The sequence below is a fragment of the Podarcis cretensis genome (genome assembly GCF_951804945.1).
Source record: "Podarcis cretensis genome assembly, chromosome: 11".
Classification (NCBI taxonomy): domain Eukaryota; kingdom Metazoa; phylum Chordata; class Lepidosauria; order Squamata; family Lacertidae; genus Podarcis; species Podarcis cretensis.
Genome location: NC_137180.1, coordinates 28,411,100 through 28,424,574, shown reverse-complemented (window position 1 = coordinate 28,424,574; position 13,475 = coordinate 28,411,100). Strand labels below are relative to the sequence as shown.

Genomic DNA, 13,475 nt, shown 5'->3' with positions numbered 1-13,475 from the left:
GTTTTGCTTCATAGGTTAATGCAAACAAGCCTGGAAGGAAGCATCATCAGATCACAGGATCTTCCAACTGTTATAACAACAGCCAGTCAGAATTTGCCTGGACACTTACTAGCATGGGATTTCGTTAAGGAGAACTGGGATCAGCTTATAAGGAAGTAAGGCTTTCCTTCAGTTCTTGTAATAAAATTCTGTCTTTATCCTTCCTTCTGCTACACACACACACACACAGAGAGAGAGAGAGAGATGTGTACATATAAAACAGGATTTTTACTGGCACTAAATAAGCATGCTGCTCAGGTCTTGCCCTAGTCCCTTGGGTGCCCTTGTCGTTGCTGTTTAGAATAAACACCTACTGAATAAAAGATTTCAGCACTATAGCATGTGCTACGTGGAGACTTGCTGGGTTGCTGAAGCTGCATGCAAATCACGGTAACTCACCAAAAGCACATTTCACTGCTACTTGAGTCTTTTACTTCTTTTGAAACACCTTAAAGCACCTCAAAAACTCAACAAATTTATTGTGGCATAAGCATTCCTGAACTACAGTCCCATTTCATCATACTCATGAAGTTTCAGGCACATGGACATATGGCTGAGGGTAGATCAGAAGGAGAGGAAATGCTGAAAAGTGCAGGCACTCATGTTGCGGAATTGTAGCTATTTATCATTCTTTGTGCCAGTTTATTTCCTTCGGTGTCCCCGGTATAATTAACCTGTTGTCTTTTGATCTATAAAAAGAGTTGTTCTCAGTGTGTGCTCTCTGGCTTTGTTCATTGTCCTCTGGAATTGTGAAAAATACTGAACTTATCTGACCAGAGCCTTATTTTAGTTGAATACTGAACCAGTTTTAGTTTTGGGGTTCACCTGAGCAGGATTCTGCCTGAGCCACCCCAATTGGTGCATGGACCTCAAAGGCAATTCGGGTTGATTTGGATGTTTAAAAGCCTGTGCAAGGCTGCCTTTCATGAAAACCATTGCAGCTATACTTTGGCAAAGTGATAGGACTGCCATGCCTGCAGATTTCACCCCATTCTGCCAAAAAAGAAAGTTGTAGACCATTCATTTTGTAAAAAAAAATAATGCATAGATAAAACACCAAAGGTGTCCTGTGAGTCCATAATTAGGTAGGCTTCATCTACTTAGGAGGGCCTACTGTGACTACCAATTTCATCTAATTCTTTCAAAAGGGAAAAAGTTATAGCCTTTAAAAAAAGCCCTCAAATGGGAGAAGACAACGCAGAGGGTGTGTGGTTTTTTTCAAATTAGGTATCAGATTTGGATCCCTAGATTAATCAGAGAGCCTTCAAAGTGCTTTGGGCCAAATCAGACTGTTTTCTGGAGCATTGAATCAAGGTCCAAACGGTGTCTAGCATAGTCAGTGCACACCATTACTTATTTTGTATGTCTAGTAGTTTAGCGACCAGGAGTAACAGATTTCTTTAAATGCTGATCACTTTTAAGAACGTTAAATACTGTAATTCACCATGAGCTTCCAAAATAGGTAAGGCATGAATTGAGTTAAATATGCTTTGAATAAACGTTTGATTCATTCTCCTAAACTTCAGGTTTCACCGTGGATCATACACCATGCAAAGTATTGTGATTGCGACAACTTGTCAGTTCTCAACACAAGAACATCTGCTTGAGGTTTGTTTGAATAAAGTATTCCGAAGAGTGTTAGGGGGTAAAATATATAAAATAGAAGTTGGAACATTGTATTTTGCTTTGTTACTGCTGGCTTTTAGTAGCTGTGTATTCTTGGTACACAGCAATGTGGAAGATGGCATTTAAAGTTCGAGAAACCACTGCTGGTGAGTTAACTGCCTTTAATCACACAAGTAAAATAAGGAGTTAATTAAGCTTTTTTAAAAATAAAAATAAAAAAAGACTCGTAAGATTGGAAGGGACCTCAAAAGTCATCTAATCCAACCTCCTGCTAATGCAGGAAATTTGTTCCTCCATCCCTGATGGATGGCTATCCCAGCTGCTCAAAAGCATCAAATATAATAGAGTCTACCACCTTCTGAGACAGCCTCTCCCTCAGTCCATCAGGAAGTTATTCCAAATGTTTACAAAAAAGGGGGATTTCAGTAAATAGTTTGGATTTTTAATATTTACTTGGTATGCATTGGTGTAACTAGGACTAAACTAGAAGAGGCAGTTTGTCCAAGTCCTAAATGAAGGCTCCTCCTCACCACCAACCCACCTGTTGTGCCACTTGGAAGCACAAGGGTAAAGTTAATTTTTTTTATTGTCCTTACATATTCCTGTTACGTGCGTTGCTTCTGCAGGTTAAGACATTCTTCGAATCCAAGTCGGAGGAGACTGCTCAGCTACGCTTTGTTCGAGAGGCCATTGAGAGGATTCAGCTGAATATCCAGTGGATGGAGAAGAACTTGGAGACGCTGGAAAAATTACTATAGTGATCGTATCCACCAGAGTCCGTGTTAGCCACTTAGAATGTGGCAGTTCTTGCTCTTTTGTGCAAAAAGAAGCGTGTGCGAAAAGGGACAGTGCAACTTGCTTTGCGCTGCGAGGGTTAGAGTTAGCTCAGGGTACATCTCTTAAGTTGGCACTCTTTGCAGTGCTTGTAGATGAAACAGAGAGATGCTAATCTAAGGGAATGTTCGTTCATTGACCAAACATTCACGCAAAACAAAGACAGTAACTTGTCATGGAGCCTTCCTTCCGTCATAGGAAAATCCAGTTCTACTTTCTACATATTGAATGAAAGTTGAACAACAGCAACAAAAAAAGAGCAGCTAAACGAGAACTCTCCTGTGATCTGTTTTCTCTCTTTGCAGGGTGCTGTCTAATCAGACTTCCTCAATGTCTGTAGCTTCTTGAATGGTAAATACCGTACCTGCTCTGAAGCACGTTTTTTAAAAAAACGATTATAAGCTGCTGCTAAGACACACAATATGGAAGTGAACAACTAAAGTGAAAATGTTGAATTTTGGGAAGCTCTGAGTTTTGTTTCATCAAAGTAATTTCTAGACATTATGCAAATATCAGAAATAATATAATTATTGGTAGAAATCTCTTATTTTTTGTCTGCAACATGGCTGGGTGCTACCAGTGCCACGTAGTGAACAGCTTTTTTTGCAAATAGCTTTGTGAAGGGAGTTTTCATTGTGCAATTGATCAGAGTAAAACCCCAAAGATTTTGACTCCTATCTCATTAGGGTACTTATAAAAAAATTAGTTTCCATTGTTGTTTGGCTGACACTATAGAACAGAGTGTTCTGATTGTTCTGGTTGATTTGATGTTTTTTAAATACTGATTTGACTTAATTTACTTCTCCCAGAGGATCCTCATTAATACATGCTGTGGAACCTTGTTAATCTCCAATATTTAAGTGCTATAGTGCTCCACTTTTCTATGTTATATTAGCCCAATACAGTAAAGCTCACTTCATTTCCTCGTAAGTTGTCCCATGATTTAGAAACAGCTGATAATATAACTTCGAAACAAATGAGCCAAACCAGGGAAATGGCCAAAGGTTGTGCGGTCTCAGTTTTTGAAACAGCTTTGGGCTGCTATGAAGAAAGTCATGATAATTTGTTCAAGAGAAGCATTCAGAACTTACCATGCCATAGTTTTATTTCGCAGAGCTTTCTGTGCATATCCCCTCTGCGTTGATTTCACAATAAATGCAGTGAAATGGTGGCTTTTTCAGATAGGTTGAAATTTGCAACAAGAGGAGAAAAATAATTGTATACATTAAGGTAATAAAGATTTAATACTTCTGGGTCTCTAATAGGCTGAAGTAGAAATTCATCAATTTCTGCTTCACTTTCTAAAATGGCCTCAGAGCTTCTCATTCAGTGGAAAACATTACCATGCATTCATTCTTTGATTGGGAGGAGATAATTATTGTCATGAACTATGGTTGTTGGTTAGTGCTTGAATGGCTTTGCTTTTTCCCCTCTTTCTGGCCTGTAGTCACTCCTGCCACTGCACCCCTTTCATTTCCCCCCCATATAATAGTATTTATGGTCAAGATTCTGTTGCTTCCCTTTTTGTTTAAGGGCAGGGAGTCACTTGAGGCTGTCCTCTATTTATATATAGATGCGCTTGCTACTGGAAATGTGAAATGTACTTGAAAATATAGTGCACCTGCCTTCTAGAATTAAGACTGTATTGTTTAAATTAAAGAGCTGTTGGATTAAGAGTATTTTTCAATTATTTATTTTTAAAATAATGGGTTTTGGAATGTGTGACATTTTCTATTTAAACAATATTAATCAAACTTGTCTGGACCTAGGATCCAGTCTATAGGAGAAGCTATAAAAACTCATCAATCTTCCAGAAAATACTAGTGAGATCAAGGTTTAATGCCAACTGCTGGGTACCATAATTACTTCACTGCAAACTGGAGGGATTAGAATCCTCCCCCCATTTTATTTTATTTTTTTGTAAATTCAAGCTGTAAGTGGCAGCTCACAGGTATTGTATCTTGTTTTAACCTAATCTTAATCTGTTTTGTGATGTCTCTTTCAGGAGAAAAATGCACTGTAGTAATAGAGTATATATTTTCACTAGCTGAATTATATGTGGAGTTAAAGAGTTTTCTACTGTGTTTAAGAGAAATCTAGGGCTAATGTCTAGTTTGGGTGTATTCCTTCTTTATGGTAAATTTTCTGTTCCGTTAAAGTAATTGACTTCAAATTGTGTTCGAGATTCATTTTTTTTAAGATTGTTTTTCTAAAAGCAATCACCTCGGTGTAGAAATATAGTTTAGAAATTTGAAAACTGTGTGTGTGTCCCCACCCGCTTGTTAATCAAATACTGAATTTAATTTTAAGCTTTTCTTTGATGATCTTGTATGAAAAGAATGGTATCGATCTTGGTTGTGCTTTTAAATCAAATAGTAATGATTCATGTGCCTTAGAGTATATTGTAATGATTGCACAAGGAATATGTTAATGATATATAAAAGGATGTCTCTTTATTTAAAAACCCTCCATTCACAATATTTTACGGCTATAGAAATGTGTAATTATATGCATACTCGGTGATAGGAAAACTGCATTCAGAAGTACTTTCTGGTTCTTTTGAGACTGGGAGTCAAGGAACATAATTCACATTTCTGTGGTGCTCCATTGTGCAGCCACAGAGCTTTTACACCATGCGGTGAATTGCCTGTTCTCTTCAGTGTTAGGAAATGTGTTGTGCACATGACTGGAAACAGAAGTATGCTTTTTTGCTATGTATGCATCCAAGCCCTGGATTTGGGGGATTGTAACGAAATAGGCTTCCATCCAAATTGTCTGGCTTAGCCAATTTATAGGTTGCACCTCCAGCTGTTTTGTCTTCACACAATTTAAGCACAACTTCAATGTTACATAGTTAGACTTATTGCTGCCCCCCTTGCGTAAATGTTATCCAGCTATTTAAATATAAATACACACATAGAAACATGTATCTACCATGTATGTACCACACACCTAATGTTCACAAATGGAGAGTTATCTTCTGTACATCTTCTTTAAATGAAAACCAGATGCCCATTGTTCCAGTGATGTTCACCCATTTAGTGTGATGTCTTATAAACATACAGCTGTATTCACCTAGGTTCCTCTTTCAGATTTTGGGGGTTGAGGTTAGCAGAGCATGCAACGTTGCGAAAGGGCTGCCAACCACAGTCCTCCTCTGCCCCTCACGAGTTTAATGAAAGCCGGATGGGGGTTGTGTGTGAAAAGCTTAAGACTCAATTACTTAGAACCAACTGGTGACAGCCATTTATCAGCTTTTTGTGTGTGGTGAGGCGAATGGTACAAAAAAGTCCCATCTCTCCTACTGCCTTCGGATTGCGGCTTCCACATGTCATCAGGCTCAAACATTAGGATTTTATCGTGCAGAATTGTACCCTCAGAAACAAAGGGGAAACGTGTGGTGCTTATAAACAAGTTTTGACGTAATATCTAAAAAACATTTGTGTTTTGAGCTCCTGTGCAAACTTCAGGTAATTCTGGAAAATGCTGCACGAATATCCGTTCACACTTAAAGCTTCTGAACGGGTGGAGAACTTTGGAGGGGAAAGATGTGCTGCGTTCTTTAGAATTCCCTGAAGCGGTCACAGTAGCTTGAAACACACCAAATGTTCATAGAGAAATCGTCAATAAAGTTGTTTTTAAATGCCTTGAAACACCCCGTCTGTGTGTCTTTATCGTTAGATACAATTCAGGAAAGGAGAGAGATACACAGAATATAGGATATCTGAAATCTCCTCTAGCTAAAGCAGTGGTACATAGTCTCTCAGAAGCATCAAGCTGCTTATATTTGCAGAACCAGCTTGGCTGAAGATAATTTCACAAAGCTGCTGCATATACCTGCATTTTAACTGTAAAATCTGTATCTTTCTAGCTGTGAGTGAGGCGTGGGGATGTAGGGATGGATATGGCAGGTTTGTAATGGATCCTGTTGCTTAAAACAAGTTGCCTCCTCCATTACATCTTACCATATGTGAATTCAGGCGTGCATTGTAAGGATAATACTCTTAAGGAATGTGGCCTTAATTTTTCCTTACTAGCACTATGCTGCAGGATGCTGACCTTTGAGCTGATTTTGTATTTATATTGCTGTGTATCTTTCACCTGTTCTCCATTAGAACATTCCTCCTCCTGATAGATTGGCTTTCTTAAATCTCTTCTGGAAGATGTTATCTTTCATTGCACTCTGAAATTTAAAAGGTTGCCTCATTTAAGTGTATGCTTTGTATGCATTTCATGAACTGAAACGCCAGTGAATTTTTAGATACATGTTCCTTAATTTCAGTTTCAAAGGCTTTGCTTAGATGCATAAAATAACCCCCCCTTTGCCCCCATGCACACACTTTTTTTTTTAACGCATGGGTAAACTCTGCTTTGCTCTGATGCTACTAAATGTTTACAATGTTTTATCCTTTGTTTAATGAAATGTTTAAAGTTCTAGCCACCTTAAAAAAAATATTTTTTTGCCATATTAAGTTCTCAGGTCTTAGCCTTCAATAACTTAAACCTCCCAGAATTGCTGTGTTACTTAAACCTGCTGTTTTGAAGTAGAAATTCAGATCTTTGCACATGACAACATCTCTTTGATCAAAAGCAATGGTCTGGCATCTTTTTTAAGTTAGTCATGGCACCATGTAGCAAATTACTGTAAAAATCTAACATAGTTACCTTTTTAAAATTGGAATGAATGATGGAGTCTGAAGTCTTTTAATTTGCAAAGTCTTCAGAAAAAGAGAGAATGGATTTGAGAGTAAATTTGCACCAGATCCGTAGTTATATTGATAACAAGAATTTGGCTTTAATAATGGTAACATCAAAGTATTTCTGGAATATCAACTGCAACAGGAATTTTTTCGAACCTTGCATAGTAAAAGAGTAAAAGACCCAAGTTGTACAATATTACCTTGAGGAGAAGGATTTTTGAAAATGGTGTGCATATGTACATGTATAAGCATTATATGCAAATTTTTTGTTTTCCTTAATTTGTAAAGGAGAAATAAAGCCTATTTTCTTATATTTCAAATAAAAATGGTGTGCATATAATGAGCACTGATTGAAGGGCATGTGTATTGCAAACACTGTTGCGTTTTATTTTATTTTTGGTGAAATGAAAATAAAATCTTTTAAATACAAACGTATGTGACTTTCTTCTAGCTTTATCTTGATTCCTCAGATGTATTTAACAGGATTTCAGCTGAGACTTTGGACTTCTTTCTACATTGTTCGACACATTCTAAATCAGGAAGGTCTAACCTGTGTCCCTCCCAGGTACTGGACTCAAATTCTGTCTTCCCAAACCCATCACTTGGCTAGGACTGATGCGAGTTGGATCTAAGCGATGTCTGGAGTACCACAAGCTATTCACCCATGCTCTGCATTCTACAATATTTAATGGGCTGAAATATTTCAGTTGTTCAGGTGGCAAGGTGCAGGAGCTGTGGCTTGTTCTAGACTCATAAGGCAAGGGTACAAGGAGAGTGGCATCTTGAGCCTTTCTATGCTCTGGGTGTTGTAGAATCTGTTAAGGACAGCTGTACAGCTATCTGTATTCAGCAATACACCCTAGTGAAAAGGTTGAACTGTTTCAACTGAGTGCTGTGTTGAAAACACATTTTTTTTAAAGCATAGAGAAATTTGCATTTGAAAGTTATCAAAGGGGAAGATAACCTTTCTGAAACTTTCAGGGTACAGGAGTTTTAGTCTGCTTTGCTTTCTTTCAAAGGTGCCCTATTTTATCTACAAATTGTATCCCCATTGTTTACACTGCAGTCTTCCTGGGGATTGTATTTTCTGAAAACTCCATGATATCCTCACTGGGTTTTACTTCATGTGTAGAAGTCGGGGATGTTATCTGCTATGTACCTGGCCACTGTGGGTGAGTCTCCACCCCTATTTTTTTTTACTTTAAAGTACTAAGAGATTTAAAAAATAAAATAAAAATGACATTCCGAACAAAATCTGAGCGTACTGATCTCAGGTACTCCAAAGCTACTTCCCTCCCCAGCTTCTTGTAGTTTGATTAAAACCCAGGAGAGGTTAGCATGAAGTAACATCCCATGGTGCTTTTTGAGATCAGGAAGCAGAGGCCTGAGGCTACAATGTGCTAGGGAAAAACACACCTTTTAATAGACGAAAGATCCCCTGCCATCAATACCTGAGGGGATCCCCTTTGCCCCATATGCCCCTGCCTGATGATTTAATTTCTAAAATAAGGCATCGCTAATTGATCTGTATGCCTGACATCAAGTAGAAACCCACGCATTAAGGTTGTGCTTCCAGCTTTGTGGAATTCTTGCTTTTAGATGGCTATTGAAACCTGGCATTTCAAAGAGAGCTTACGCCACATATTTTATATTGTATGCTTATACGGAACGTGTGTAATTAGGATTTTTTTCAAGATAGTTAACGGATATTTCATTTTTACTATACATGTCTTATATTTCTGTTGCACACTTCAGAAACGTTCATTAGAAAGCCGTACAATAAACGCTTAAATAAAAACGCATGTATCCACAGCCAATCTGCAATAATATATTAGGTCAATCTCACACGCACCCACCCAAAATGTAAAATTCTAAAGAGGGAAATGGGCCTCTTTTGCAGGTGGTGAAAACCTGGAGGACAATTTTCTGCTCTACTTCCTCAGGCACATTGTGTGTCATGGGAGCTTTAAGTCAGTAGAATCAAGCTCTAAGCAAGTAGATGCAGTGACCCTCCAGGTGCCATTGGGTGCCAGATTCCACAATCTCTGGCTAGCATGGCCAGTGATCGTGGATGGTGGGACTTTTAAGTTCAACAGTGTCTGGGGAGCCACAGGTCCCGAGCCCCCCCCCCCATGCTGATATAAAAAACTGACGCACTGTAGACTTCCACTTTGAAATCAAAACTTGCAAAGTTTAATAGAAAGGATGGTATTTTTATTTGCTTTCTTGGAAAAGGTCCTTCCCCCCCCCCTTCACACTTTCTTGCATATCCTTGCAAATCATGAAGACATTGGAATGAAGAGGAGTCAAACTCCTGTGTGGTCTTCATGTGAACCATGAAGGAAGAAAAACCACATTTTATAGACTGTCCACCTACCAAGATGTGATAACTGACTCCTTTATTTATCTGCATAGAACTTAAACCCGCATACTTTTGAGGAGGAAAGTATAAATAAATAAAAGTGATCCTGCACTTATATTTCTCTCTCTGAAGTGCTCCCACCTGGGGGTGATGTTACCCAACCTCACTTCCCCTCAGCCTTCCAAAAAGCAGTCTGTCTTCTGCATCATAGCATGGGGAACAGATGATGATGTGTTTAAAACTGGACGACTGATTGGAAAACTTAAAACATGAAATGCTAACACTGCAGTTATGCTAGTAAATCAGAGATGTAAACAGATCTGCTTTCTGCACAGAGAACCGACTTCAGCTGTCTTACATCTCCAAACCTATTATTCTCTTTCCTGTATGTTTGTGGTTTTCAAATACGACTCAAATATCTGATTAGTGCACCCTAGAGTTAAGCTACTTGGCTTTCTCAAGCTTGCACGATTATTCTTCCAGGGTTTCCCTTCTGAAGTTTGCACATGAGTATGCAATCCATAAAGCAAGGGGGAAGTGGTGCTACAGAGTGGCCTTCTTTTCAATCCATAATGTTATTGAATGTGACCAGGAGATCAGCTACAAATCGTTAACATCTGAATTTCAGCACTCATAAACTAAAAACACAATTGTTCAGTAGCAGTGTTTTCTTCTGCCTTCCGCCAACATAGCTTGACAGTGTTTGGTGGCACAATTTATATTCTGAACCTTCTTAATCGTTTTCCTTTTCACTCAAGAAAGCACTGAAGCCAGCATCTCGCCCTAATATTTCAGTTTGCATGGGAGAGAGGGGCTTATTGCTCTTGTTGTGATTGCCAGTTGAGGCCTCTGTAAACCCTTTGATATGGAAATGGCTGCCATTTGTGTGTCTGCCCCATGAGGCAGCTAGAGGTTCTCACTCACCTCTGCAGGTCTCCTTGGCGCAAAGAAAACGGTCCATAGTAGTGACAGCTGCCATACTGAACTAGAATTCTTATTTTTAAAGCAGCTGCTGGCTACGATCTAGAATTCTCTATGACACTTGTAATCTTTCCTGTCAGATGCCCAAGGCAGCACACATGGGATTATCCCACACTTAGCCTTAAACCAACTCTTGTTTGTGTCAATCCCATAAGCAGAACGGGGGGTGGGGGGTGGGGGGTGGGGACCTTGAACTGAGTCATCTCTGCCCCAGCTCTTTTAACACTTGATCCACACCACTGACACAAGCTTTTTGGCTTCCTGCCATGGCAAAGTACAGAACAGGATTTGAACATGATGGGGTTGCAAGCCAAGCCCATCATCATTTTGCCACATTGGAATATGTAAAGCAGCCAATTTATATGATGTGTGTTGCAATTGTTCTGAGAGAAGACACAATCATATTAATTGAAATTAAGACCTAAAGCTTTCTTACCAATGATCCACAAGTCTTACTTAGAAAATGGCGTAGAGCAAAAATGTATGAGTAACTGGAATGGCATAGTATTACATTTTTTAAAAAATTGTTCCGGCCATTTCCCAAGGAGCTCATGGCTGCTTATATGGTTCTTCTCCCTTTTTTGTCCTTACAAGGTAAGTAAGTCATTACGCCAATAAAGGCTGAATGAATGAAAGCAAGTAAGTCTGAGATACAGTAGCTGGGCCAGGGAGCATCAGTAGAGCTTTGAAACCAAGTCCTGCTCCAAGTCCACAATGTCCTGCTTTCCAGATGTTTAAGACTACACATTCTCCCATCCCTGGCCATTGACCATATCGGTTGGGTCTCAAGTACATTACAGACCACCTGTCTGTTGAGTATTCGCCCTCATTTGCCAGCACAAAGCTTTCACAGAGGTTGTACAGTGCCTGCTCTTTATTGAGCATCCTGATTTGTTTGTGCAGAGGTCATACAAGTAAAGGGGTGGGACATAGAATCGTAGAATAGTAGAGTTGGAAGGGACTACAAGAGTTCTCCAATCCAACCCCTTGCATTACAGGAATCATTTGCCTAATGTGGGGCTTGAACCCATGACCATAAGATAAAGAATCTCCTGCTCTACTGACTGAGGTGTGTAAGAGTATGCAGGTAAGGTAAAGGTAAACGACCCCTGGATGGTTAAGTCCAGTCAAAGGTGACTATGGGGTTGTAGTGCTCATCTCGCTTTCAGGCCAAGGGAGCCAGCGTTTGTCCACAGACAGCTTTCCAGGTCATGTGGCCAGCAGGACTAAACCACTTCTGGCGCACCGGAACACTTTGACAGAAACCAGAGTGCACGGAAGCACTGTGTACCTTCCCGCCGCAGCAGTACCTATTTATCTACTTGTACTGGCATGCTTTCTTATGGTGAGGCTCTTCTTATGTTCTTACATCTTCCCATCAATTGATGGGTTATACCACACTTTTTATTGCATTTCCCTGTCACTTTCCTAACAGCAAAAATATCTTTTTTAAGCAGACCACAGTGGTACCTCGGGTTACAGACGCTTCAGGTTACAGAATCTGCAAACCCAGAAATAGTACCTCGGGTTAAGAACTTAGCTTCAGGATGAGAACAGAAATCGCGTGGCGGTGGCGCAGCGGCAGCGGGAGGCCCCATTAGCTAAAGTGGTACCTCAGGTTAAGAACAGTTTCAGGTTAAGAACGGACCTCCGGAACAAATTAAGTTCTTAATCCGAGGTACCACTGTACTTGTGCCAGAACACTTTAAACTGCCTTAATTCTACAAAGCAACATTTCTGGTATACGGCGGAGTCCTCCCCACAAACTTCTGACATTCTGGAGGCAACCATAGTCCTAAACGTTGGGAAAGCTCCTTTAGTCTGACTGTTAATGGCAGTAGTATGCAAATAATTTTGTCTGTCTAACTAAAATAAAGAAGTTCAGCCCTCCCCCATGATCATAACATGGGGAAATGTGCCCCAGTTCTGGATAATCTGTGTAGCCTGGCCCTGTACATATTTAGCAAGTTTGCAGAAGATTAAATTTTGTATGCTTTTTAAATGCTGCATAAAATTATGGGGCTAGCCTAAATAATTTTCCCTTTGTCTATATGTGCTGCAGGAAGTCTGAGATTCTGATATACGATCGTACATCTTTTGCTTGACTCCCATTAAAGGGAATGCTCTTTTTCTCTCTGTGTGCTGATATTATCTTTCATTGCACTCTGAAATATAAAACAACGTTGCTTCATCTAACCATACACTTTTGTATGCATTTATGTATCCGGATGTATATGCTAACTCTTGGAGTTTCTGTATCATGTTTCACATGGTTATTTCATTCCACCACATGGTAAACGTTACTGTTATGCATTTAGCTATATTGTGTATTTTTAGGCTTTTTATTTTTTTATTTTTAAAAAAAAAAACATTGGGCAAATTTTTAAACATTGCAGCATTTTTCTTTTATTTAGATGCTGCCAAATTTTGAAAAGAACATTTTGTTTGTGTCACTTTATAGCAATAAAATGGTAGTTAATTCGCCCAAAATGTAATCTAGTTATAACCATTTACAATGTCAATGAAACTTCTGGATGTAGTTGAAATGGAATCACCAATAATAATAATAATAATAATAATAATTATTATTATTATTTATTATTTGTACCCCAGCCACTCTGGGCGGCTACATTTAGAGTCTCAAGTGCAACATGCAGCAAGTTCCTTAAATGCTGGTACTGCAATATATATATATATATATATATATATATATATATATATATATATGGATGGAAGAAAAAAATGTTTAGTTATAATTGGCTTTAAACAGGAGTGACCAACCCTTGGCCTTTCAGATGGTAAGATGTTACTGAACTACAACTTCCATGCTGGCTGGGGCTGATGGGAGTTGGAGTGCAACAAGATTTGGAAGCCCACAATTAGCCACTATCTCTAAATGCTTATGAAGCATGGAGGTCTGAATTCTTAAAAAC

At 39.1% G+C, this 13,475-nt stretch overlaps 1 protein-coding gene across 2 annotated transcripts in view; it reads left to right on the top strand.

Annotated features, from left to right (window-relative positions):
* LOC307226600 (leucyl-cystinyl aminopeptidase-like) overlaps window positions 1–7,630 on the top strand; it is a 42,428-nt gene extending 34,798 nt beyond the window's left edge. For both annotated transcript variants that reach the window (XM_079995373.1, XM_079995374.1), the window contains exons 16-18: window positions 15–155; window positions 1,566–1,647; window positions 2,292–7,630. In XM_079995373.1, the coding sequence (XP_079851499.1) occupies window positions 15–155; window positions 1,566–1,647; window positions 2,292–2,423 (355 nt within the window). In that variant the 3' untranslated portion in view covers window positions 2,424–7,630. The remainder of the gene's footprint in view (window positions 1–14; window positions 156–1,565; window positions 1,648–2,291) is intronic.
* Window positions 7,631–13,475: the final 5,845 nt, after the last annotated feature.